The sequence below is a fragment of the Semicossyphus pulcher genome, unplaced genomic scaffold (genome assembly GCF_022749685.1).
Source record: "Semicossyphus pulcher isolate SPU_LCO1_2020_fin unplaced genomic scaffold, fSemPul1.0.p SCAF_14, whole genome shotgun sequence".
NCBI classification, from domain to species: Eukaryota; Metazoa; Chordata; class Actinopteri; order Labriformes; family Labridae; genus Semicossyphus; species Semicossyphus pulcher.
Window position 1 is genome coordinate 10,687,556 of NW_027211648.1, and position 27,216 is coordinate 10,714,771.

A 27,216-nucleotide genomic window follows, 5' to 3' on the forward strand; every position below is an offset into this window, starting at 1 on the left:
GTTTCCCAACACTTCAGCTTTTAATTATCTCTCCGTTAAATGGGTTATTTTGCGTTCAAGTCACGTTTCAGTGTTGTGAAATAGTTCGTGCTCGGAGGATTTCAGTGATTTGGATCAGGCAGAGTTGTGTCCACCTCACTCGGCTAACAGGACCCTCCCACTCCCAGCGGAACACAACATGAATGCAGGAAGCTACGGAGCCGGCTTCGGTGAGAATATATCATTCATTTGCTTATGCAATGAAACTATAAGCCACCACATTTTAGGCTGGTTATTATCGTGTAATACAGACTGTGACATTAGCTGACTGTGAGTGAAATCGGCTGTTTTTCCTTTTGTGTATGGAATGTTAGCTAGCTACTCCGATTTTTAAGCTAACATTATCAGGTAGCTTCACTCGCCGTGAGTTCACCAACTGTTGGCTTGTTCTGAGTATTAGTGTAACAGCCATTTGAGCTGTTAAGGCCACGAAACCCTCACTGTATGATAAGGTTCTTACAGTTAGCACGTAGCTGGATGTAAGAATCGTATGTTTTAGCTCTGGGGATTGTCATTGAAACAGTCCGGATATCCTGACTGCGCGCTCATTGGACGGAGGAGCCACGCTGAACTTTCCTATTGGACAGAGATCATGAAGCTTTTTGTTTACTCGCTGAAAACCTCTACTAGAGCGCCCAAAACATCATCATCACCATGTCAGTTAGATTGTGACCTAGTGACTATAGTGCTTACCCTTTCCACTTCATCATCCCGGCCTCTCTGCTCTTCATCGCCTTTTCTATCTTAAATCCAGATAAGTCCAGATTTTGATCTTTGGCCGTATTAACCTCTTTGGGAAACCATGTTAGTGGGTAAAGATTTACTGTTGGCTCTAGGATTAGGCAATGTCTACTAGGGCTGAGCACGATATAGGATTTTTCATATCTCGACAGCAATATATATCACAGTACAGCATGTTTTCTGGTAATTTAACAAATAATTAGTCTATATGAAATAGCCACATGGTAAAGCCTATTTTTGGACAATCCTCTGCGAATTAAATAGTTGACAAATAAAAAGTACTGAGTTTCTGTTTTCACTTGGGCTGAGTCTGAGTCCTTTTCTGCACCTTAATGTCCATGTTAATAAACAACGCCTCCCTCTATGATTCGCTCCACGTTCACATGCAAGGATTAGAACGTAAAACATTGTCAAAATGACGTAAGAATTGCCGTAAAGCAGTTCAGCCTCTGGTTTTGTGACATCACGATAAAGACAATATAGAGAAACACATACGATAGACATTTTTATATTTTTTTAACGAGATATATTGTCATATTGCCCAGCCCTAATGTCTACTATCTTGGCACTTAACGACGCCCAAATTAAAACAAAGCGATAAGTTATGATATCATTAAATTTTATAACGCGGGTGGCGCCTATTAAACGCCAGGTGACATCACATATACCCAGGTAATGTTACACGTGCTTAAATGTCCACTGTGTTTGACCTCTCAGCTTTTCTGAAATGGTTTATTATGACAGCAGAAACATTTAGAATGATAACATGATATGATCCTATGCTCATGATAAATAATATAATTCAGTTATTGCCCGGTTATTCCCGTAAGTTATCCCCACTTCAAAGAGGTCTTGTGGAAACTCTCAGTGAGGAATTCAAGTTCACATAACAGGTCCATCCAGTCCATTATTCCTTTTGCATGAGGAAAGATTGTCTGATACCTGGGTTCCCTCAGTGACTTGGGTGCAGTTTCCTGTATTTTGATGCTTTTTGCTCTCATACATAAACATGGCTGAGTTTGCGCTCACATATTACTGCTCTGAATACACTGTCATTCCAATAAATCTGCTACTTCCTCGCCACCTGATGTCTTACTCCTCTCTTCTTCTAGGTGTAGACTTTAGGATGTGGCTTCCGTGTGTCCTGCTGATGTCGCTGCTCTCTGCAGCGTCTGCGGCTGCAGACTCCAAGGCTGTCACCACCACCCTCACAACTAAGTGGACAGATACTCCTCTGCTGCTGGAGGCTAGGTACGACGCTGCGTTAGTTAATAGTAGCAGACATTTGCTGGTATTACATCTCAAATTACATTTCTGAAGCAGATAATAGATAGATTAATGTCTTGAGGGCTTGTTGGGTCATTCAAAAGGTTTTGTCTAAGCGAGTTTAAACGTCTCTCCCACTGACATGTCCGGGTGCAGGACTATGAACACTTTTATGCTTCTGAATTTGGCAAGCAAAATGTGTTCATCCAAATGTAGCTTTTAACAATCTGCTTTCCTCCTCTTCTTCCTCAGCGAGTTCCTGGCAGAGGAGAGCCAGGAGAAGTTCTGGGACTTCGTGGAGGCCAATCAGAACATAGAGGGAGAGCATGATGGTAATGTAAAGCTGCTTCTGCCACTCCAGACCAGTTTTCACTTTTAGTCTCTGTGCTAGGAGCAGCTGAATTTCTGATGTTTGTGCAAGCCTTTTGGCAGCGAATGCCGCTTCAGTGTTCTGGACAAACACAAGCGATAACATGATCTGCAAACAGAGCTGCAGTTTCAGTTTGGTTCACTTGGACCATAACTGAGTCAAAAAGGCAGAGTTAACAGGTTGAATAGAGCAAAAGAAAACACGTCACCTTCTGTCCATGTGCTTGTTGTCCTCATGCAGACACAGATCAGGCCTACTACGACCTGATTATAAAGAAAGCCAGCGCCCTGCTCAGCTCCGTCCAGTTGAACATGCTGAAGTTCGCCCTCTCCCTGAGAGCCTACTCTGCAACAGTCCACTCCTTCCAACAGGTAGCAGCAGGATAATTCGATTTTTTTAAAGGTTTAAAATGCATGTCAGGATGAGTGTCATTCTTTTAAATGTGCTATTGTTTCTTTCTTTAGATAGCGTCCAACGAGCCTCCTCCCTCTGACTGCTCAGCATTTTTCAGCGTCCACGGAGAGAAGACGTGTGATGCAGGAGGTTTAGAAGCGCTGCTGAAAACAGCATCTCAGAGGTAATTAAAGGTGCAAACAGGGTGATAAACCAGTAATAAACCAGTAGAATAATAACTGATCTTATCACTTTGCCGTCTCTCTTTCAGGCCGAAGCCATACCTTTTTAAAGGGGATCACAAATACTCAGGATCAAACCCAGACGCTCCTGTTGTCATTCTCTATGCTGAGTTTGGGACAGCAGATTTCCATAGACTTCATGAACTCATAACATCCAAAGTGTACGACGGCCTGGCAACTTATGTGCTCCGCCATTACCTGGCCGTAAGTGTTGCTCTCACTCCTTACACCATGGATGCAGCTTTGAGGTTGAATGATAAAAATCGATCTCCAAACAGTCACACACACATGGGATAAGATTTCTGAGTGCACAACTGAGATTTGAACACAGTCCAGCGTATCCCAAATGAGGCCTGGGAATCAATGCATGTAGGTACTGTAATGTAATCTTGTGGGTTTCACTTTTATTTTGAGACATTTTTAAGGTGTTTTCCTTGTGACGAGAGAGTCTTTCAGATTGAATACAGAACTTTAAAGGAGCAGTCTGAAAGATTTGGTGGCATCTAGCGGTGAGGTTGCAGATTGAAACCAACTGATGATCATTCCCATCACCCTTCGTGGCCATGAAACACATGAAAGGCTCTAGAGCCAGGGGCCGTGTACGAAATTGCATGCTATATACCGTAATATGCAGAATAAGTCGCACCGGAATATAAGACTGAGTCAAGTTATTTCGACAATATTTCAATTACATTTGAAACGCATTCAAAACACGCAAATTACAGCCTACCATCTGTTCTCGCCATGTCGAGTTTGCAATCCTGCTAGCTAACATTGCTGTAGATGAGTTCAGCCTACGGTAACGTTGATTGTTGTGAGGGTGGCGGCTGCACTGGCGGTCATGACGGCGCATGTCCGTGATGAAGCGTCAGCTACATTATAGCGCGATCGTCTGGTTAAAATACCGCAACACAATAAAATACCTCTCTCTGCATTTCATACTGGGATATTGATCGCACCGGTTTATAGGACGCAGCCCACTTTTTAATAGGGATGCACGATATTATCGGCACGTTATTGGTATCGGTCGATATTGGCTTAAAAATGAACTGATGAACTGAAATGATATCCGCTGATATAATTAACCGATAAAATAATGGGCTGCTGCATACTTGATTAAATGCCTGACCTCGGTGCAATGTCCCCGGCGCAAAGAAGACCTGCACGGCGCAGAGTGATGACGTCTTCAAAGTGTCCGAAATAGATAGCAAAACTGCTATTTGCAATGACTGCTCAGCTTCGGTGATGCGAGGAGGAGCCAAGGCAAAGTCTTTCAACACTACAAACTTGATTAACCATCTCAAGACCCGTCACCCCGACCGTTGTAACAAATGTGATAAGAGTATCACCATTATACTGTACGCTAATTCCAATACAGAAGAGAGTTGATGATCTCTGCAATTAGGTGTGCGGGAAAAAAATATTGGTATCGGTAATCGGCTAAATGAGTTGTAAAATATCGGCATATTGGCTATCGGCAAAAAATCCAATATCGTGCATCCCTACTTTTTAACTGAAAAAAAAATCACTATAAGTGCATCTTATATACCAAATTTTACGGTACTACATACAGCATACTGCATTCGGTGGTAGTGCGTAGTATGGAGCTGTTCAAATTTATTTTGCAGTATGCAAAGGCAGGTGCCAGTTTCCGGTTTCGGAAAGCGGAAGTAAACAATAGCCCACCTGAAGCAAACCTCTGCTTCTTTAGCTATAGCACCCCTTCTGCTCAAATGCTGCTGCTGTCTGCCATTTCAACTGCTGTTGTGACGTTCCAGCGCTTTGCATTGTGGGATACAGTAGGCGAGGCAAACATGTCTGATACTGGAGATTTTTTCCAAATCAGTACGACATCCGGGTATTTTTTGGCATACTGTAAATGTTTCTTTTGTTTGCATACTGCATACTACGTTCTGGCCAAATCGATACGTACTGCTAGTATAGTATCGCATTTTGAACACAGCCAGGGCTTTTTCTGTGACCTGGGTTACATTATAAATATTGCAGTGCAACTTAGCAAATGCCTTAGATGAGACCCGCTCCCTATGTAGATATAAATTGCTCATTGTAAGGCAACAAATACACAACATTTCTTATTTTCAGACAATTATATGCTAATGAAAACATACCAGTGAAGATTATTTGCCATGTCTGCCAATAGATCAAGTTAAATCTTACACACTGGTCCCTTTAGGGGCTAGTGGGGGAAAGTGAACTGATAGCACCCCTCTCCATCCAGAACTGCTTTCATGTGCCGTAGTGCTGATTTAACCGGGCGTCGTATTTCCACTTGAAAAGAAAAGAGCTTCCATAATTTATTTTGCCAAGTTGAAGTGTGATTGTTTTTTTCCCCTCACATGCAAATACAGTTGATAATTTTTCCCTCGTAATTATGCAAAGTTATTCTCGCCATCTGCCAGTTAGGCACGAAGTTCTGGGCGCCGGAGAGGTTGTAACAGTGAAACACTTTCTCTTATTACTTAAAAGCTTCTGGGCCAATCAGAGTACAGTGAGCGTCTTCTGCACTCTGCGAGCAACAGCTGGTTGCCGTACTTGAAAGCTGTCAATGTAGTCAGCAAGAAAACAAAGGAGGTTTATTTTTTACAACAAAAGAGTTAATCGAGCCGTTTTATAACAACAGAAGCCACTTGGGCAACATTTTCTCTGCTCACTTATCCGTGTATGAATTGGAGACATCATCAATTTTGTCGTCAGTGCAGATAAAACACAATGTGTCAGACGTCTTCATTGCTGTCAAGAAAAACACAACACGGATACGACGACTTCTCCCTCATCTTTTCTCCGTGTTTCTCTCCAGAAACCGAGTGAAAAGAAAGTCTATCTGTCCGGGTACGGCGTGGAGCTCGCCATCAAAAGCCAGGAGTACAAGGCAAAGGACGACACTCAAGTCCAAGGTGCGCACACACACTATTGATACGCACATGCCCTCCACTGTGTATTCCCAAAGGAGTCCTGATGTGAATAACGAGTTAATTGATTGCGGTTTCAGGAGCCGAGGTGAATGCTACAGTGATTGGAGAAAACGATCCAGTGGACGAGGTCCAGGGATTCCTTTTTGGCAAGCTGAAGTGAGTGACTTTGTGTCGGCCAATGATAAAAATTCAAAGCTTGGATAAACTCCAGGAGCTGCAGCTCTGCTTGCGCGAGCCAAGCCTTTTCTCTTTCTATTTCCTCTCCAGTTTTATTTTCCCTCAAAGCGTTGACCACAACCTTTCATCTCTGATAGACTAACCTTAAAATAAACAAATCAATCTGTGAATCCGACAACTCATTTTAGTAGATGCACTCACTCTCTCTTTTGTGTGTTTTTATCTGCACCAGGACCCTCTACCCTGAGCTGAAAGAGCAGTTAAAGGAGTTGAGGAAACATTTGGTGGAAAGCACAAATGAAATGGCACCTCTGAAAGTCTGGCAAATGCAAGGTGGGTCTCCTCGCCAGGTAAAGAGAAAAGCAGAAAATGTTCTGTTTTTCTTCTCCTTCCTACTGAAACATGACTGGATGTGTTGATACAAACATCATATATACGTTTGACAGGAGACCGTATATCTCCACAGGCTTAACAAAACAGAAACTGTGAGGCCCTCTGAGCATGCACTGAACACTTCCTCAGCTTACTGTTAACACCTGAAGGCATTATTCCTGTCACTTACATTGTGAGGGATCGATTTTACGACGCAGTAAATACCCCCTCTGGACTCGGACCGAGCTCTGGGTCCATTTAGTTTCATGGCTCTGATTGATAATTATCTAATGGCAGCAATCCAACATCTTCATCCCCATCAGAATGTAATCAATCGGTTTTTAAACCAATTACATCTATACACATCAATGCAGGAGTATTTATAGTTCAGATTATAATGGGATTTTTAGCATAATTAATACTTTTAAATGTTATATTTTTCGGACACTTTGCTGATGAAGCTTCTTATTGAAAACTCAATATAATGCAGATTATTTTCTCAATTGTGTTAATGTCACTTTTATTGAAGGTAAGACTACCTGTATGTAACACAAGTTACACAACAGTATCTATTTAATATCAGCTAAAATCTGCTCCCTCTGCGAAACCCTTGAGTATATCTAATTGTGCGGTGGTGTGTTTAATTGATTATTAATTAAATTGTTCACGTACAAGAGAGCAAATGTGTTAAATCGGTCTTAAAGTGACAAAATCTGTCTTAAAGTAAATGATCCCAGTACTTTAATGTCTGCAAACAAGAGATTAAAAATGAACAAAAATCACCACCATTACGAGCGTCAACAAGCTTATACAGAACGATAAGGTAACGTCAAAAAGAGTTGAATAATTAGATTTTAACTACCTTAAAGTTCCTCAAAGAAAAAACGTAATGCTAAGGTGCTAACTAACTAGTTAAAAGGGATTATTACACAGCTTTGTTGAATACTCGATTCTGCGGCGTTCTCCGGTCTGTTATTTCTGCATAGCAGGCCGTTGCTATGTATACCAGACCGTTGCTATGGACGGAGTTCTAACCGCAGACACTGAAGGACGATTTAAATCAACATTTTGTGTCTGGATTTAAATCAAGCGAGTGTAATAAGCGGGATAATGTTTAGAAAGTCAGTGTCCGGCATCACCATGTCAGGGTTCATTTCACAACAATAACCGGCTCGCTGTACATTATCCCTCACGTAAGTTCATTATCTCCTTGATTTACAATCAGACTTGAGGGTAAAGTGTCCATTTAGTTTTCTACTTGTTTAAATGTATGAAGGAAACTCTGAATCTGCGTTGCAGGCCTTCACTGTACGTACAAAGATCATCATATAATCATTCCCAGATACACTTTGAACGATAACTAATTCCCTTGAGAGACTTTGCTTCTCTTTGAATGTGCCGTCCATGCGAGTGTTCATTAGTGTGATTTATTCTACTGACGCACACATCATAAAATACACAAACTGAAATTATTATCGGCTTCTGTTGCTTTAACAGTGAGATTATTCCATCTGTGAATCAGTCTACTTCTTTAATCAATGAAGGCGGTCGATCAGCGTCTTCTTGATACATTCGAGCCATAATGTGCTGAAGGTGTGAGATCATTATCTGCTTCAACATAAAAGCGTTATCGATCAAAGTTACATCATTTATCACTTTATTACCTGTTTGAACACTTTTACACACCCATCAGTGTGCTTTTTGCACATGTCACACACAGTTTACCATCACTTCTCTGGTGTATGTGTTACTGCATACATTAAAATCTTATTCCTGTTATAAAGCACGGGCAGGATGTGAGCACGAGGCTGCTTTGATTGTGCTGAATAAAGGATGCGAAGGGATGAGAGAGTCGGTTGAGCTCGACTGTTGGTCTGTCATCTGGGCGTCTGTCTTTATCTTCTGGTCCGCTGGGGCTCATTAGCTCGGCCTGTTTACAAAGAGAGGGACACCTCCAGGGGCTAATAATCACACAGGCTACAACACCATTACTGAGATGCTCACTGCACTGAAATAATCCTCACTGCGGTCTTCATCTCCTAGAAAGCAGAAGCTCTAAATGGTCTTACAGTGTCAGTACTCACATATACTCCAGTCTATATTCTTAATCCTGCCTTCAATCCTTTTGATGTTTGGGAGTTTTAATTAATGCCTCAGATGTGAAGACAAGCATGTTAACATGGAGTTATCTGCTAATTGAAATGTTAATTAGTGTAACTGATGACTTTTTTGGACACAGTAGAAACATGGCTCTGAGGAGGGCAATGTCAGCTGCTCTGTAGATCCACCACCTGAGTCCAACAGAGTTAATTTGTTAACAAAAATAATGACGATCTTTTTCCATGACGAAGACGAGACGTTGACAAACTAAAAATAGATCGTTGATAATAAAAACTCTGATGACACGTATGTTTTGCTTTTGTTAACGAGACGAGACTAAAATGTTAGTTTGTTTAATCTGTCAAAATACAAGCAATTCATTCGTATAACTGGGTAACCCGGTTGGAGACAACGGTTATCACAAAGGTGGTTGTGAACTTTCTAGAGATGTTTCGGTCATGAAAGATACGTTCAAAAAGAACCAATCTTTTAAGTGAACAGAATGATCCGTTCAATGCATTGATTCGTTCCTGCTGTTCACTCTGCTCTGCTCGCGGCTTCCCAATCCCTTCCTTCTTCCTTTTAGAAAACCAGACTGATTGATGTCAGCACGCGGCAATAGCCTTTTGGAGGAGGGCTGTATTTATGAAATGACCATGTCATTGGTTAGGAGAAACACGGAACGACTTGACCGAATGTGACTCTCTCTCCCACTCACTCGTCCACTGAACGAGAATGGTCCTCGTGAACAATATGACCCGATTACGAATGAAAGTGGGGCGGAAGTAAACCGGAAATGTCACTGAACGACTTGGTGAACGAGTCTCATGAATGAATCTTGCAGCTGAATGAGATTCACTTGATCCGGATCACTGCAGTGGCCGATAACTGCCATCTCTAGACCCGCCATTCTCTGTTAACCCAGGCTTTCTGCTTCAGGCTCTGAGCGCGCTCACAGAGAAGGGGCGGGGCCGTTTTACGCGTCATTTGACGCTTCGTCTGCACCAAAAGTGGAGATCACTGGCCGTCTGCTTCTGTCAGACTGTTTGAAGCGATTATGAAAAGTAATCTTTAGATGCTGTGTCCTCATCATTCATATGGATGATCTGCTGAAATTTAAAGTCTTAATTTTACCCGAAGCAAACGGGTAAAAAGGAGAGGAGGGAGACTTGAGGGGGTCATATTTTGTCAGGAGTGAAAACGTTTTGACTAAAATGTGACTTCTTATTGACTAAAATGTTGTGAGTCGTCGTCGACTTAAACTTTTCAAATTGACTAAAATGTGTGAAGACGAAGACTAGATCTAAAATAGCTGCCAAAATGTACACTGGTGTGCAACAACAATACGATGCATCTCCATGAAATGTTGTGCAGATACTCATGGTGCCAGGTGATTTATTTTAATGGCTTCTGTAATTCTCTGACACAGACGTTCATGTTTCCCTCCTCATTCCGAGTTTGTTCACAAAGTGTACAGATTCTGACTGCTGCTCACACTGCTGTTATTTTGAAGAAACTTTCTCTACATCTCCGCTTCTTTCTCTCTGCACCCTCTCGTGTGTCTCCTCATCTTCGCTCTGCTTCCGTCCAATCACCTCTTTTCCCGTGTTTCGCCCTCTTCGCCTCTCTTACCCATCCACCCACCTTCTTCTTCCGCAGATCTGAGTTTCCAGACAGCAGCTCGCATTCTTGCCGCTCCCGCTGTTGATGCCCTCAACGTCATGAAAGACCTCAGTCAGAACTTCCCAACAAAAGCCAGGTAAAGAAAAATAACACGGGCAAACAGTAGCTGCAGTTTCGGTTCACAGAGATATTGAGAAGTCTGCAGATTTACAGCTCAAGTCTGCCCTTTTTCCTCTCACAGGTCCATCACTAGAACTGTGGTCAACTCTGAGATCCGCAGAGAGATCGGCGAGAACCAAAAGGTACGCGTTTGTTCGACTATTTAACACTTTCATTTTTCATCTATCAACCCTCTTAGCTCTTAAAACACATATTTAACTTCCTATTGATCCCTAATGTTGGCGCTTTCAACAAAAATAAACTTGGACGTAAATCGGCATGATAAGAACTAACTATAATTTTTGAAAAAAAATGTATCTGGCGTGTATTTTAATTTTATAGTTTGACTCATGTCCCATCTGTTAACATGGAGGAGGCGGGCTTTATGAGCTATACTGCAGCCAGTCAGCAGGGGGCGATAGAGAGGGTTTGGCTTCACTTTCAGGGAGCTGTCATGTTGTCCATCTTTTTATACAGTCTATAGTCAATATAACTATAATGAGTGCTTTTGATCAACCTGTTTTTTTGCACATTTAAAATATGTGCAACGCCTAATGTTTGACAAAAACATTCAGGTAATCATCGCAAGGAAGTTTTTTTGCTTTTTTTAGGGAAGAAAGTAATTTTATTGGTAAAAGCAAAATGTCAAGTGCGACAGAACTAAGTGCACTAACAGATTTTGCTCATTTACATAACGAAAACAGTCGAAAACATGAGATGTGAATGGAGCGATGACGAGACCAAAACGGTTCTAATATAAATACATGAAACATGATAATGATCACGAAATGATTTCGACATATTTCAACAGTCTGCGGTTTGACTGGCACTCGTTTTATTACATAACTTAATCTGATTTTAAGATTGTTCTCGTGACGTCCACGGTTGGCTCCGGTTGTAACTCTTGATTTTCCTCTCTGACGGTCGCTTTCCTTTTCAGACTGTTTGCCTTCATCTGAGCGTCGAGTTTGTTTCTTTTTCTTTGGATTTTCACTTATTTTTGAAGTTGTATCTGTAGTCATCCATCTTTTCTTTGTTTGTTCAGCCATAGTAGATTACTGTTTACTCGCAACACTTGCAGAGACCGGAAAAGCAGCCGCCTAGCTCCGCCTACCCTCTCTGGCAGACCAACCACTGCTGGCTGATGGAAAACGCATCACTAACTGGGCGCCGCTTGTGATTCTTTCTGCTAAAGTCGCCACAGACACCCAGTCTGTAATACTGCAAATGCAAAGGCTTTCATCAGTGGGCCATAGGCTCAATCACCATTGTGTTACTTCATTCAACGATAGATAGTGACTTAGCAGACATTTATTTAAATGAAAATCTAAGAGATTATCACTTTAATGACCTCTGTCTTGAGCATTAGCTCCACCAACTGTTACTCTCACTTACTGTCTAATATTCTCCTTTTGTAGTGGATGGAAATGTGCATAGTAGTTTGCCTGGCGAGTAACTGGACATCTTCCCCTCCTCTCTCTTGTTTTAATCAGCGTGCTGGAGCTGCTGACGGTGTTGTTCAGTGGTCAGGGATAATTTAGGTTTAGCTGTTTACCAATCTAATCCAATAAAAGAGAAAAATAAAGAAGACAGATTGTCGTATTGCACAGAACTACAACCGCTCAGCCTCTTACTCGTCTTTAGGGAAATATGTGAAAATGAGCGCTCCTCTTCCCGTTCGTCCTTTCTTCTCTCACCTTTTATTATGGGATAAATTGTAAACATCATCGCACCTGAAAAGCATTCAGTGTCTCACGACGTGTTTGGCTTTGCTCAGCTAATGGAATAGGTAATCATCCCTTTTTCTTGTCAAGTATTTTTTCACTCCTCCTGCCTCCTCACCCCCACCCCACCTCCTCCTCCTCAAGCTGTGCTCACATTATCTTGGTGTGCAGACAGGAGTTTGGGTGGGTGGCGGGGGTGAGCGGCAAACGTCCTAATTACTGAATCTGTGATTCATTCGGCGGGCGCGCTGAGTCCTGCAGCGAGAAATGATTATTGATTGAAGTAGTTTGGACACATGCGCTTGCAGAGACATCTCTCTCTCTCTCACACTCACACACTCACACACACACTCACACACACACTGTTTAAGTGGGATGAACAATATTTGTGTTAATCATGTCTTGTTGTAATTGCAGTGTCTGGAGTATGATTAATCTGATGTCTTTGTCTCTCTGTAATGAGACTTGACGGCACCAGAACGACTTTGAGCTTTCCTTTTGCCTGTGCCGACACTCAAACACTCGCACATCGTCTCTCGGCGGTGCCACACACCCTTTCTCTAATAATTAGATTTGTTTAGTGCGGGCTTTGATTGCTCCAAACAGACTGCTTTTAAACAGAGCTGTCAGTGCTCGTTTGGAGCCGCCGCCGAGCCTCGTTACAGCTCTGTGTTGACTGTTGCCTCTAGTTCTACAATATAATTGACTATGAGATGGCCGGCTTTGACGTTACATGCAACACAACATGGCGATCTGCTCTGCTTAGGGTTTGATGCGAACAGGATGTAAAGTCATGTTGACGTGTCTCTCCCTGTAGATTTTCAAAGGAACTCTGGGCCTGCAGCCGGGAGACTCGGCCCTGTTCATCAACGGGCTGCACATAGACCTGGACACGCAGGACATCTTCAGGTACGCGCACACACGGTCATTGTCAAAGTTTGTTAAAACACACTTTATTATCACTCCGTTAATCAGCTGCTCATCCAGCAAAACTCAGCTGCATTTACAAGGCAGATCTTTGATGTTATAGTCAAAGCCAATAGTTTTGATTATGTGAAAAATAAAGTTGTATTTGAAAAACAAAAATTTAAAACTGAAATTTAAGTTTTGATCTTGAACTTTGAAAAATACAAAAATGAAACAAAAACAAAAACAAAACAATAACAAAAAATTTGAAAAATACAAAAATTCTTTCAGAATAAAAAAAAGTGTATTAAGTGTTATTATTTTAATAATAATTATATTGATTTCCATTTTTCGCCTCCATATATATTTTGATATTTGAGGTCTTTTTTTTCAGTTGCAGATTTTAAGTTTTGGTAAAAGTTCATATTCAGAGTGGAGGATGTGAGACGGGTCAGTCAGAGCTCTCCGGGCCTGCCTGAGAACAGACTGTATCATATACTGACTGCAGGGAGGGGTTTTCAGTCCTCCCCACAACCTTCAGGGCAGTCTGTACCAACTTGTCCACCACTTGTTATTAATCTTGTTGAGAAACAGCAAACAGCAAATAGTCATATTAAAGAAGCTAAAGCCTCGGGGGCGCTGATTCAGTTGGTAGAGCAGGCGCCCCGAGGCTACAGTCCTTGTCGCACTGAACGCAGGCTCGACTCCCGGTCTGAGATCATTGGCTGCGTGTCATCCCCCACTCTCTCCTCCTCACACTTCCCGTCTCTCTTCAAGCTGTCTAATATCTAATAAAGGCACAAAGTCATCTTAAAAAAGCTCAAGTCTGAAAACATTATTGATGAATTATTAATCATAGTTTCTGTTGACATCTGTTGATGGCAAATGACATCATTTACTAATCATTGCAGCAACAACAAAATTGTTGCTGATTAATTTAACGTTAATTCACTGATTCATTGAGTTAATTAAAGTGTGTTTGCTCTGAAACTTATTTGCACCTGTTGAGTTATTTATGCTCTGTTTTTACATGTTTGACAGTATCCAATATGAGCCCTACATGGAGTTTTTCTTTAATGCAATATGAAAATAATAATAATAATCAGATGATAGCCGTCCTTTTGGTCCCTAAACATACACTCTTACCTCTGTCCCGTGTCCTGTGCAGCGTGTTTGAGGTGCTGCGCAGTGAGGCGAGGGTGATGGAGGGTCTGCGCTCCCTGCACATCGAGACGCCCTTCATCCACGACATCCTGAAGCTCAACGTGCAGCCCTCGGACTCCGACTACGCTGTCGACATCCGCAACCCCGCCATCAGTGTAAGAAGCTTTATCGTAATGGACTTTTTGTGTCCTGGAATTCTGTAAAGCAGCCTTTTATGAAGTAAAAAGAGTAAAAAGTAAAGAACGGTTGCTCTTGGAGAGACATTAACAATCATGTACTCACATAAAAGAACAGCATTACCGTCCATAAGCCTAACACTGCTGGTTTAAGGTGCTTGGCTGGTTTTTAGCATTCTTAGACATCGATTAAAAAAATTCATCTTATCATGAAAAATAAGTAGACAGTGATTAGTTTGTTGCAGCCCTGGTTCTCAGCCACCAGCAGTTAAGTGTAATTTGTAAAATGTAATTTTCTTATTGGCACCTGTCCGCTGTTGGGCTCCGCTTCTCCTCTCATCATTTCCTCATAAAGTCCTATTTTCATTTTTAGTGGATTAACAACCTGGAGACGGACCACAGGTACAGCTCGTGGCCTTACAACGTGCAGGAGCTGCTCAGGCCCACCTTCCCCGGAGTCATCAGGCAGATCCGCAAGAACTTCCACAATCTGGTTCGTACCTGATGAATCAGCGCCTGCAGAATCTGAATGGATCTGCACCCTTGTGGAAAAACACTGACTTGTGTGCGTGTGTGTGTGTGTGTGTGTGTGTTACAGGTGATCATTCTGGACCCCACTCAGGAGCATGCTGCTGAGCTGCTGAGTGTTGCAGAGATGTTTTATGCTAACAACATCCCACTCAGGTTGGTGTTTGTGTCACGATGGAGGTGGTTGACTGAAAACTAGACCGGAGGATTTTAGTTATTTTTAGAGTCGATTCTTTACATTTTGTACTTTGCATGTCCTGTTAATGTGAATTACATCAGTGTGAAGATAGTTTTATAAAAAATGTACGTTATAGCACCATAGTTAGTGAAAATAGAGAAGAATCTAATAAGCTGCTGCAGTGCAGGTGTTGGTATGTGTAGTTAAAGTTCATTTAAATTCAGTCGTTTTGTCGGGCAGGTTTGGTAGACCTTTGTTTCCTCCCTGCATGTGGCATCTTGGGATGGTCAGTTTGTTTGAATACAGATGAAGCACGCAGCACGCTCGCTGCATTTTAACTTTCTGATATACATATGAGAGTCTGTTGCTGAAACTTTATTTTGACTCTATGTGTGTTTTTAAGGATCGGGCTGGTGTTTGTGGTGTCCAACGAAGATGACATAGACGGCATGCAGGATGCGGGTGTGGCGCTGGTCCGAGCGTACAACTACATCAGCGATGAGGTGGACAGTCAGAGTGCGTTCGAAGCCGTCATCTCTGTGAGTGACCTCTCTCAAACACTGATGGTCCTTCCTGTAATCTATAATTAGCACAAAGACATCAGTGACTTAAATAAACTTGAGTAGTGTGTGTTTCTTCTATTTACCTTCTCACCTTTTCCTTTGTCATGTCCTTCCAGATGTTCAACCGGGTTCCTATCGGTGGGAAGCTAAGCGTTGGGGATGTGGTGAAAGTGCTGGAGAAGAGGTTCCCTTACGTAGAAGTCAGCAGCGTCCTGGGAGCCGACTCCAGCTACGACAGCAACAGGAAGGTGAGAGGCGCTGAATGTGTTGACGTTGTGCTTGAAGCTATTTTGTGATATTATTGTGTTATTTTCTACACTGATGTAAAAGTAAAGTATTTATACATGGCAAATACCATAAACACAGGCTATTCAGTTTAGTAATGATTACTTGCTGATGGTTAGATAAGAAGACTGAAGCTGTTTGCTGATTGAATTGTCTGTATTTTGTAGCTGATTTGCTTAGCTTAGCTTAGCGTACAGACCGGACAAGAGAAATAAAAAATTTGAAACATTGGTTAAACATTTGCTTGTGTACATATAATGAACAGAAGACATAGCATGTTAATGAGTGAGTTTTAAGCTCGCTAGTATCCAATCTCGGATCCCATTGGTTATAGTCTGACGACGAAGTAGCCTCTGGAGACAACGGTGAACATGTCTTAAGTTTGCCGAAAATTTCAACATCATGATCCAGATTAGTAAAAAGTCAAAATGAAGCTTTGTCAGGTCTGTCCTCAAGAGGAGAAGAAACTACTTTTAAAATGCTCGTTTGTTGAACGGATGTCGGATCGATCATTTATGATGCATTCGAGGAAGTTGGGAAATCTGAACGCTGAACAGCTTTCGTTACACAGCGTCAGGGAATTTATCTCAAGTTGAATTTTTGATCTAGTACGGATTGTTAGCTGAACTTGCTGCAGATTTATAGAGATTAATAAGAAGCTAAATCGTCGTCAGATAGCCGCTGATGGGAGTCGGGATGTCATTACGGCGCATTACGTTCCGCCTGCTTTTGCTCTCCACACGGACTGTTTTTCCCGCATACGACGCAGCAACATTACTCATACTACAAGCGTACTACAAACTGAAACTAGAACATTTGCCATCCCTTAAGGTGACCGCACACTGCTCAGACAACGCCCAACTCACCTCAACAATCAAAGTTGGCAGTTGCTGGTTGCAGTCTTTAGAATGTTCTGAAAACCAACTACCAGCTCAGCACTGCCCAGACATCAGCTGACAGGACAGACTTTTGTTGCCTACTTTTTCTTATTTAAGTTTTGGCATTATTTTGCATGGGCGAAGGTCGTGCGTACTGATGTCCCGCACGTGAGTATAGGCTAGTTGTCAAGGCAATGCACTCTCAGAATGTTGCCAGCTGTCGGTGCACACTGACCCGGCAGCTGGAGTTGGTTGCCGTTTGTCTGGGCAGTGTGCAGCCACCTTTAAACTCACATCCCTGCCTACTAGCTAAATAGATATTAGCTAGTATCAAGCTAGCTGTTTCTCCCTGGTTTCAGTGTTTATGCTAAGCCAAACTAATAACCTGCTGGCTAAATCTTTATATTTGCTGTTCAGACATGAAAGAGGTCCCTGGACTTTTGGAACACATTTCCAGAATGTGAAACTAACCTAAACTAAGGCAACAGACAGCTGGATTTTAAGTTTACTTTGTCAGTGCTTTAGATTATCTGTCAGGTTATTTCATTAGGTAAGTTTGGTGTGCTATAATACAGTTGGTTTTGAACTGACCAAGGGACTGGCTCAGTGGGTTCATGCCAGGTGAGGCTCACATATAATATCAAAAATGTAAATTGTTCCCAGCACAGTAAATGGACAATTTTCTCAAACGTGTTTTCCATTGAAGAGACTTGAGAACACGTGTAACGTCTTTTTATTGCATTTTAGATGAGTTGTAGTTGCCTGAGAGCCTTTTTGGTGGTGAAAAAAAAGATGTTGCATTAGTCCCACATGCTCAAGATAAAAGCATGGATCGAATTTTTAAGATTCTTCTTGGACACAAATCCTCCCTGTCTAATCTAGCTGTGTGTTTGAGGTTGTAAAAGGCTGATGTAATTTAAAGTAACATCTCCTAATGTCTTCTCTTCCAGGAGGGGCGTGCGTACTACGAGCAGACGGGAGTTGGCCCGTTGCCTGTGGTCATGTACAATGGGATACCGTACCAGCGCGAGCAGCTGGACCCGGATGAACTGGAGACGGTTACCATGCAGAAGATCCTGGAGACCACCACGTTCTACCAGAGGGCCGTCTACCTGGTCAGTCAGGATCATTTGTATTCGTCTCATCATGTCTGTGCCGAAACAAGTACATAGTATTGAAGCTATAAAGCTTTGATTCCAGATGGTCTCTCATGTACATACAAGCTGGAAAAACGACTTTTCTTCTTAGTTCCAGCAAGAAATGTAGATATTTTGGGCACTTTTTTATAAATAAGAATATTTAAAAATGATGAAGTAACACCTGCCAGAACTGGCTACATGTAACGGATTGTTTAGTAAAGGAACAGACACACTTCTGCAGATTGTCTTTCAGCCATTCACACTCTGACCAGCAGCAACAGCAGCAGCTTTAGTAATAGAGACACAAACATTCACAGGGTTTCTCCTGTTACATGTTCTCACAGCCTTCCCATGGAAAATCCCTGAGACGTAAAGGGAAAGATATGTCTAAAAGGATTACACAAAAATACATGAAATGCAAATTAGACAAATAAATGGATTTAACATAATGTGATTTCTATAAGAAAATACAAAGAAACAAGCATGCATACAGCCACATAACTGCAGTTGTGGACAAACAAAACATTCAGAGGATTTCTCCAGCAAAGATAATTCACAACTGTGTAACATCATGAAAAAGTCATGCTAGCAAACACAAGCCCTTTTTATACTGCGGTTCTGCCTCAGCGCCGTAACGAAGTTCCGCCGTCATGCTGCGTTTGCCATTTTACATTGGACCATGCAACGCCGCCTCTGTTGCTACCTCAGATGCCAGCTCACAGGCCGAACGACTTCGCCCCGCCAATCTGCCTCCGTGCGCTTTATATAGCAGATGGAATGTAACAGAGGTGTAGTAATAGTTCTGCCTTGAACTGTGTATAAGGGGCTACAGACTCAGCAGTTCACTCAGGCGTAGCAAGCCCCCACGCCAGCCTTGAGACACAAATTACTCGCCACACTTTGCCTGTTATAACTACATTAATTCTTGGAAACAAATACACTGCCACTCTAGAACTTAACAAGGATAATATACTGTTTTAAGTGAAGCCTCTTTCCCACGTGTTCTGCACACAGCAGTTGAGTGAAGTTTCACTGCTTTGTACTCTTCACTGCTCCCCTCTGTTGCCAGTATTTAGTTTTCTACTCTTGTGTTTGTACTATGGGAATTAGGGATGCACGATATTAGATTTATTTGCCGATATCTGATATGCCGATATTTTACAACTCATTTAGCCGATTACCGATACCGAATTACCCGCACACCTAATTGCAGAGATCATCAACTCTCTTCTGTATTGGAATTAGCGTACAGTATAATGGTGATACTCTTATCACATTTGTTACAGCGGTCGGGGTGACGGGTCTTGAGATGGTTAATCAAGTTTGTAGTGTTGAAAGACTTTGCCTTGGCTCCTCCTCGCATCACCGAAGCTGAGCAGTCATTGCAAACAGCAGTTTTGCTATCTATTTCGGACACTTTGAAAAACTTCCACACCACGGACATTTTGGCTTCTAACTCTCTCATGCTGCAGGTAGACACATGTGACGCCATCACGCCGCGCCGCGCGGTCTTCTTTGCGCCGAGGTCGGGCATTTAATCAAGTATGCAGCAGCCCATTATTTTATCAGTTAATTATATCGGCGGATATCGGTGTGTTGGCCGATAACGTGCTGATAATATCGTGCATCCCTAATGGGAATGTCCTGATACATGTTGTAGTCATATTAACCCAGACTCAGCCACCATTATGGAAACAACCCCTGCCTCTAAACCAAACAGAGTATTTAGAATATTGGGAGAGTGTGTCCGTCGCAGACAGTCAAACAGACTTTTGTGAAAGGCAAGTCCAAAATATGTCAGGATCTAAACTGTCTGGAGTTCATGTGTGAAAGGGGCTTAACTTTAATTCACATTTATAGCAAAAGAACGATGAAGAGAGAGCTGGAAGAAAAACTACCTTCTTATGAAAAATCCCAGAGACATAGTGGAAGTAAAGCTAACAGGAGTGTAGTAAACACAGTACAGAAAACATAAGGCTGCCCATACGTCTGAAGGTAATTCCCACATTTTCCAACGTCAGCATGAAAACATATTAACAACAATGCTCCTTCAAAATAAAAGCCTGTGCTTCAATGAATATAAAACACTTTCTAAATGCACAATGCCCTGTTCATAATGTAGTGTAACACCATCACACCACTACACATATTCACACGTAGCTCGCTGACAGCCTTACACAGTGATAGTTTCAGTGGGAGTATTGTTTGTGCTAATGTTCTTTTTTCTTCATATACTGGAGCGACCACAGAACAGTGTTTAATTGAAAGCAAAATGCACTCAGCAGAATAGCTTTGGATGATTTTCTTTTGGAGGAGGGTTGTTCATTTTTACAAGTACACAGTCTTGGATTTGTAGTGAGAAATGATCTTGCTCTCTAAGCTACATCTTTGTGAATGTGCCATCTGCCATGCTTTCCTGTTTTAATGCCGGCGCTCTGAGGAGCCAAATGTTTGACTTTGTTCTTTCAAAGGCCTCTGTTTTTTTGAAAGGTCTGAAAGCGCAGTCAGCATTGTGTAATTTGCTTTGCTATTCCACTTCTGGTGGAGGACGTTCTGTCCGTCATCACTCTTTTGCATCTCAACCTGTCAGAGGACAACGTTTCTATTGATGCGCGAGCGTCAATAACTGCAGCGGAAAAGCTTTTAAATCTTCAGATTGCCGTCATTGCTGTGACTATAAGCATGAACAGTGAACAGACAAGTACCTCCTGCATCATTTCTGACTCGGCAGTATCAGTGAAGAATGTCTGCTCTGCTCAACATCCTGAATTTGTGCTCGTGTTGCTCGCAGGGTGAGCTGGCTTCAGATCATGACGTCGTGGACTTCATCATGAATCAGCCCAGCGTCGTTCCTCGCATCAACCCCAGAGTGCTGTCCACCAGCAGGACGTACCTGGATCTGTCTGACACCAGTGAGTACGCAGCAGGGATGTAATGAATACATGATTTAATTATTCAGATATAAATAGTGTTTGAAATGTTACCTCAGTGAGGTTTCATATTCAGATGAGGCGTGTAGGTGGGTAGAGCTGACGACTGTTGTACAGCTGTTACTAAATGATCTGATGTCGAAACTTCACACCTTCAAGACTTGAACCTGAATTTAGGGACCATCTCAAAAGTCCAGAGAGCTCTTTTAAGAGACACTGTCAACTAACTTTGTTTTTTATCTGGTCCTCTTTCCATTAATATAAAATCTCTTGTTTTAAAAGAAAATTCATGCCATATAGCAAACTGCAACTCTGACTGAGTTGTTTTCTGTTTTTGAAACAACCTTGCAGGGATTTAAATCCATGAAACAAACAAAAGTAAGGGATCATTTATAGTGAGCGGGTTGTTCTAGTGGAATGGCGCCCCTTCAGGATGCGTCTCACTATACATTATCCCGCTTATTTCATGCCTATTTACTCACCAAATCAATAATTGATTTGGAAAAGATTTTATTAATTTAAAAATGGTTACATTTCTGTTTTCCTTTTAAAAATAGTCCGTTACACTCACAGTGAGAGCTGCGTCCACAGCAACAGTTAACTCGTGCCTACTTAAAATGAGCTAAGCGCACTAATATAACATTTAATGGAAACATTTCCACCGATGAATCAGTGCAGCACCTGATTTTTTTTTTTGTCTTGTCACTGTCAGAGTCTGTTGATATTTTCTTTTCCATTCACCGTCTTTAAACACCGCCGTATCCCGTACTGTGTTCAGTTTAATGTTTATTCATGTGCCGTCTTCAGTTCTGTCATAGCCTTCTCTTCATCGTTTAACCTTTATTGCTTTTTCTCCGCTGTTTTCGTCTCCTTTTTTCCCCCCCTCAGAATCAGTCCTCCTGATTGTGTGATTAGTGCCGCATCCCTAGCAACGGTCTGTTCTTCATAGCAACGGTTATCGAGAAATAGCAGACCTCGGAATGCCGTAATTAACCAATCAGGATCTGTGTCCATTAACTTTTTATGCTCTGTGTCAGCTGTTTTTCGTCGCTGCACTCTCATTTGAAAATAGTTAAACTTTTGGAACACCGCCGCGCTCGTCAATGTCAATGTCACCGACCAATCAAAATCAGGAAGGGGCGGGACAACAGATATCAACTTTGTCAACAACAATGGCGGAAGAGAAGCGTATCGTTTCGTTTTTTCGAGGGTACAATTTCCAGGTCTAGTGCTGCTGCTAAAGCCAGGACACGATTCCTGTCCATTGTTTTTATGTTTTCTTTGTAAATAGAAAAAAATACAGCTCACCCGGTATCAGACTTGATTAAGGTGCAGGAGCTAAAAGTAGTAAATTAATGAAAAAAGCGTCCACTTTTTTAATTCATTTATGTTTTCTTTGTAAAATTGCATTAAATTAAATTAAATATTAAGCAAACCGAGCAATTTAAAACAGACTGGTCACTACCAAGGGAAGCGAAAGTGCCACCAAACAGCTTTTGTAACCTAGCAACAGTAAGCAACAGAGAGAAGCGCTCTGAAATTAAGGTTATGGCCGCTGCCGGCGCAAAAGTGGACACAGGCCCTCAGAATCAAGTATTAAACACAGCAGTGTAATAACTTCTTTTTTTGGAAGACTTGCACATAATGTATAATCAGTTGATTGATATAGATATATTTAAAAAATATTGATACTGATTTTAATTGGTTTATCTAATCTTTGTTTAACTTGTTGTAAGCTATTCAGCGCACACAGCAGCATTTTGGCCCAGAAATGATAAAGGCCACATGGGTTGCATATGAAAGTTACAAACAAAAATAACATTACAAAAGACTCAAGACAATTTTTTTTGACTGGTGTACAAAACTAGTGTACAAAAAAGTTCTTGAGTCTAACCTTCGTAAAAGGTCAAACCCTGTCGACCTGGTTTGACGGCCAACAGGACAAAATTGAACTCAGACAATGAAAACAAAAAGGATGACTTCAGATTGTAGCTCTGTGTTACCTGCCCAGCACCCTTTCACATGTATGCATCTTGGCTGTCCAAACAATATCATCTTTGGCGATCTGAAATTCACCCCTCCTTATCTCCTCTGGCAGATAACCACTTCATAGACGACTACGCTCGCTTCTCCACTCTGGACACCAAAGAGAGGAGCACCGCTGTGGCCAACAGCATGACCTACATGACCAAGAAAGGTGAGACAGTCTGGTGTGACAGCGAAAACTGAATGAGAAAATGCTTGATCTCTTTTTTTCTATTAAAGATAAATTAGTCGCCTTCGATCCTAAACCTTCTCCTCATGAATTCTCCTTCTGTCCTCTCCTTTTCCTCCTCGTCTTCTTCCTCTTATTCATGTGGTATTAAATTCCCCTGCATCAGGGATGACCAGCACCAACAGGCATGGTAATCACCCTCTTCCTCCACATTATTCCCGCTCCTCCTCATTTGCTCTGATTCTCTCTGTTTCCTGTGAACAACATTGCTGGCATTGTTTCGATGTGTTTGTGAATCCACCATCACGCTTCCATCTGTGCTGAATTTCTCACAGGACACAAATGACTAATTACGCATGTGACGATTGTAGTGTCGGCTCTGAAGTGTAACTACTCATAAATGTGTTTACATAACTGCTCAGTAAGTTCTAACGTTGTTTCTTTCATCTTTAGGAGAGAGCATGAAGGTTCATCGTGTGTTGTTTGCTGTAGCTGCATGAAGAAAGAGACGTTAAAGTTTGATTTTATGTTAAAAGTTTGAAGCTTTTGGAGTAGATAACACGGAGAGTGTAGTTACTTTTTCATGGTATTTTTCTTGCAGCCCAGTTTGCTCCCCGCATAGTTTTTTTTACCCGATTTACCAAACGTTATCATGAAAGCAGTACGTCTCCTTTGCTTCACGATCCGCCTGTGTGGCATCATTTCTTGTCTGACAGCCTCTGTTTCTTCCTCTGTGGTTGCCAGATGACGGATACATCCGTCCCGTGACCTTCTGGGTGGTCGGAGACTTTGACAAGCCCTCGGGACGTCAGCTTCTTTATGATGCCATCAGACACATGGTACAAACAAGCTTTTGTTCCATCCGTTTGAGCTGTAGCGGGATTCTTCAGACCATGGAGACATTCATGGGAACAGTTTGACATTTTGTTAGACACCCACATTTTCTTTCTTGAAAACTAAAACTCGACGAGGAGATTGACTCCACTTTCCTTGTTAAAGATGCAATCTCCAAGATTTCAATTTATGTGCTCTTGAGCGCCTCCCGCTGACAATAATCGGTAATTAAGAGAGCACTATTCCCAATTTAACCAGACTTCTACAGCTGGCTCCCTTTGACATGGTTTAAACTTTTTCATTTAAATAAATGTCTGTTAAGTCAGCATCTATCGCCGAATGAGGTAACACAATGACCCACCGATGAAAGCCTTTGCATTTATAGTATATAGTATTATTACTGACTGGGAATCTGTGGTGACTTTTGTAGAAAAAATCACAAGCGGCGCCCAGTTAGTGACGCGTTTTCCATCAGCCAGCAGTGGCTGGTCTGCCAGAGAGGGTAGGCGGAGCTAAGCGGCGGCCTTTTCTGTCTCTGCAAGTGTTGCGAGTAAACAGTAATCTACTATGGCTGAACAAACAAAGAAAAGATGGATGACTACAGATACAACTTCAAAAAAAAAAAGAAAACCCAAAGAAAAAGAAACAAATTTGACGCTCAGATGAAGCAAACAGTCTGAAAAGGAAAACAACCGTCAGCGAGGAAAATCGAGAGTTAGACCGCAGACGTCTGGTGAAAGTGTCCTCCTGCAATTAATGTTTATCGCCATTAGAGGCACCTGAAACTGAACTGAAACCTTCGCGATAACAATACAAAGAAATATCATTTGTCATTAGTTTGATTGTCTTCTAGTATATATACATATAGAGCCAACAGATGAACATGTAGATAAACAAACAAACCTAAAATCAAAGTAATATAGAGCTCTAAAAATAAATAAGATGAACATGTTTGGGAGTTATATTCCTAATAGTCTGTCAGTTGTCTTTAGTGTAATCCTCGTCGCTGCATTGAGTCCTGAATAATGTCCATTCCTGCAACCTCAAGCGATGCAGCAGATTTCCTTTACTCTCTCTATCCATTGTTCTTGGGTGGGGGCATCCACTTTACCCCACTTCCTTGTGATAGACTTTTTTATACCAGCTATCAACAGTATTTTAACCCTGTATCCCTTATTAGTATGTTTCCGTCAGAAGAAATAAAAATACACAGAGAGAGAACCATAGATGATATCCTTAAAGTTTCCTTAGCGTTAATGATGGGAAAAATACTGATTAATATTGTGGAATGATTTTAACCTCTCCGAGCTCGTCTCCTTTGTTTTATTGTAGAATACAAGTTAGTCTATAACTGATGAGAGCGGGCGTGTAGTTGCTTTCAATAAAAAATTGAGAATATCTTAAAGTAAAGTTGAATCTAAGGTGCTTCTCTATTTTTTGTCAACAGTGAATTTGTTGACCTCTTAAATCAAAAAAGACTCCTTCTCTAACGCTCACCTGTTCCACCACAGAAAACCAGCAACAACGTGCGCCTGGGGATGATCAACAACCCGTCAGCTGCTCCGTCCGCCGAGACCAGCCGCGTGGCCAGAGCGATCTGGGCCGCCATGCAGACGCAATCAGCCAACAACGCCAAGAACTTCATCACCAAGATGGCTAAAGAGGAGACGGCCGCGGCCCTGGAGAAGGGGGTCGACATCGGAGAGTTCGCTGTCGGGGTGAGGAGGGGTTGATGATGTGTCTCTTTGTTTTCACCTGTGAAACACGTTTCCCTTCCTCATTTTCACTCTTAATCTTTTATCGATTGTCTACATGTTTTCTATTTCTCCCGCAGGGCATGGATGTGTCACTGTTCAAGAGTGCGTATGAAGGTCCCAAATATGACTTCCTGCTCTCCCACGCTGCCTACTGCCGAGACGTGCTCAAACTGAAGAAAGGACAGAAAGCTGTTATTAGCAACGGAAGAGTGAGTCACAATCTTGTTTCTTCTTGTTTAAAGAACTTGAAACCTGCACTGAAAATATCAACATACTTTGTTTTTATGACGAGGTCAAATCAATCAATACTGCCATGTTTTATTAACAGATCATAGGTCCACTGGAGGAGGAGGAGGTGTTTAACCAGGATGACTTCCTGCTTCTGGAGAGCATCATCCTGAAAACGTCCGGAGAGAGAATCAAAAGCAAAGTCCAGCAGTTTGGGATTGAGGATGACAGGTATTTTGTTTCTCACAATGTTGAGTAATATTTTAGCTTGGGTTGACTTTTGTGAAAGTTTAATGCCGGTCTTCTGTCAGGGCCAGCGACCTGGTGATGAAGGTGGACGCTCTTCTCTCCTCTCAGCCCAAAGGAGAGGCTCGGGTTGAATCTGACTTTGCAGATGACCGCCACAGGTAAAGTTTTAATATTTGCACACATTTAAGACAAGGGAGAATCCGCCAATTCGGCCTTTTTCAACAATATGTTTGTTTACATTTGCTTGACTGTTGTTTTGCTTACTCTTGGCAGCGCTGTGAAGATCCGGCCTAAGGAGGGAGACGTGTATTTTGAAGTTGTTGCAGTGGTGGATCCTGTAACCAGGGACGCACAGAAACTAGCTCCTCTCTTATTGGTGGGTTGAGAAATGGTCCCTGGTTGGACTGGGTCATGGATCGCTTTGTCGCTGTCCACTTCTTTTCTAACCTGTTCTTCTCTTAACGTCTCGTCACCTGCAGGTTCTGAAGCAGCTGGTCAACGTCAACTTGCGGGTCTTCATGAACTGCCAATCCAAACTGTCAGAGATGCCCCTCAAGAGGTGAGGACCGAAATAAACCTTGTTATAACCGTATCAGTCTACAAGAGGCAGCCTGTTTTTAGGGGTATCCCTGAGGGTAAAATACTTTCTATAGCTTTAATTATTAAAAACGTGTTTATAAGTTATTTCAACATTCAGAACACACACAAATTACAGCCTGCCATCTGTTTTCACCACGTCGAGTTTGTAATCCTGCTAGCTACCGGTGCGGTAGTTTAGCTCAGCCTACGGTAACATTGATTGTTGTGAGGGTGACGGCTGCACTGGCGATCATGACGGCGCATGTCTGTGATGAAGCTTTAGCTCGATTATAGCGCCATCGTCTGGGTAAAATAGCGTAACACAATAACACACCTCTCTGCATTTTAAACTGGTGTACTGGTCGCACTGGTGTGTAGGATGAAGCCCACTTTTTAGATGAAAAAAAAAACTTTAGAAGTGCGTCTTATACCGAATTTTACGGTACTTCTCAGGATAGGGACTTTTTA

The 27,216-nt window shown here is 42.0% G+C and overlaps 1 protein-coding gene across 1 annotated transcript in view; it reads left to right on the forward strand.

Annotated features, from left to right (window-relative positions):
- The first annotated feature begins 173 nt into the window (after positions 1–173).
- uggt1 (UDP-glucose glycoprotein glucosyltransferase 1) overlaps positions 174–27,216 on the forward strand; it is a 37,795-nt gene continuing 10,752 nt past the window's right edge. The window contains exons 1-28 of the mRNA XM_069661710.1: positions 174–209; positions 1,893–2,031; positions 2,299–2,378; positions 2,657–2,787; positions 2,881–2,993; positions 3,081–3,255; positions 5,870–5,966; positions 6,062–6,140; positions 6,394–6,494; positions 10,293–10,392; positions 10,498–10,558; positions 12,957–13,048; positions 14,214–14,364; positions 14,759–14,878; positions 14,984–15,069; positions 15,495–15,630; positions 15,771–15,902; positions 17,768–17,932; positions 20,748–20,868; positions 22,985–23,083; positions 23,268–23,291; positions 23,846–23,940; positions 25,447–25,653; positions 25,770–25,901; positions 26,021–26,151; positions 26,232–26,327; positions 26,443–26,545; positions 26,649–26,728. Of these exons, the coding sequence (XP_069517811.1) occupies positions 179–209; positions 1,893–2,031; positions 2,299–2,378; positions 2,657–2,787; positions 2,881–2,993; positions 3,081–3,255; positions 5,870–5,966; positions 6,062–6,140; positions 6,394–6,494; positions 10,293–10,392; positions 10,498–10,558; positions 12,957–13,048; positions 14,214–14,364; positions 14,759–14,878; positions 14,984–15,069; positions 15,495–15,630; positions 15,771–15,902; positions 17,768–17,932; positions 20,748–20,868; positions 22,985–23,083; positions 23,268–23,291; positions 23,846–23,940; positions 25,447–25,653; positions 25,770–25,901; positions 26,021–26,151; positions 26,232–26,327; positions 26,443–26,545; positions 26,649–26,728 (3,077 nt within the window). The 5' untranslated portion in view covers positions 174–178. The remainder of the gene's footprint in view (positions 210–1,892; positions 2,032–2,298; positions 2,379–2,656; positions 2,788–2,880; positions 2,994–3,080; positions 3,256–5,869; positions 5,967–6,061; positions 6,141–6,393; positions 6,495–10,292; positions 10,393–10,497; positions 10,559–12,956; positions 13,049–14,213; positions 14,365–14,758; positions 14,879–14,983; positions 15,070–15,494; positions 15,631–15,770; positions 15,903–17,767; positions 17,933–20,747; positions 20,869–22,984; positions 23,084–23,267; positions 23,292–23,845; positions 23,941–25,446; positions 25,654–25,769; positions 25,902–26,020; positions 26,152–26,231; positions 26,328–26,442; positions 26,546–26,648; positions 26,729–27,216) is intronic.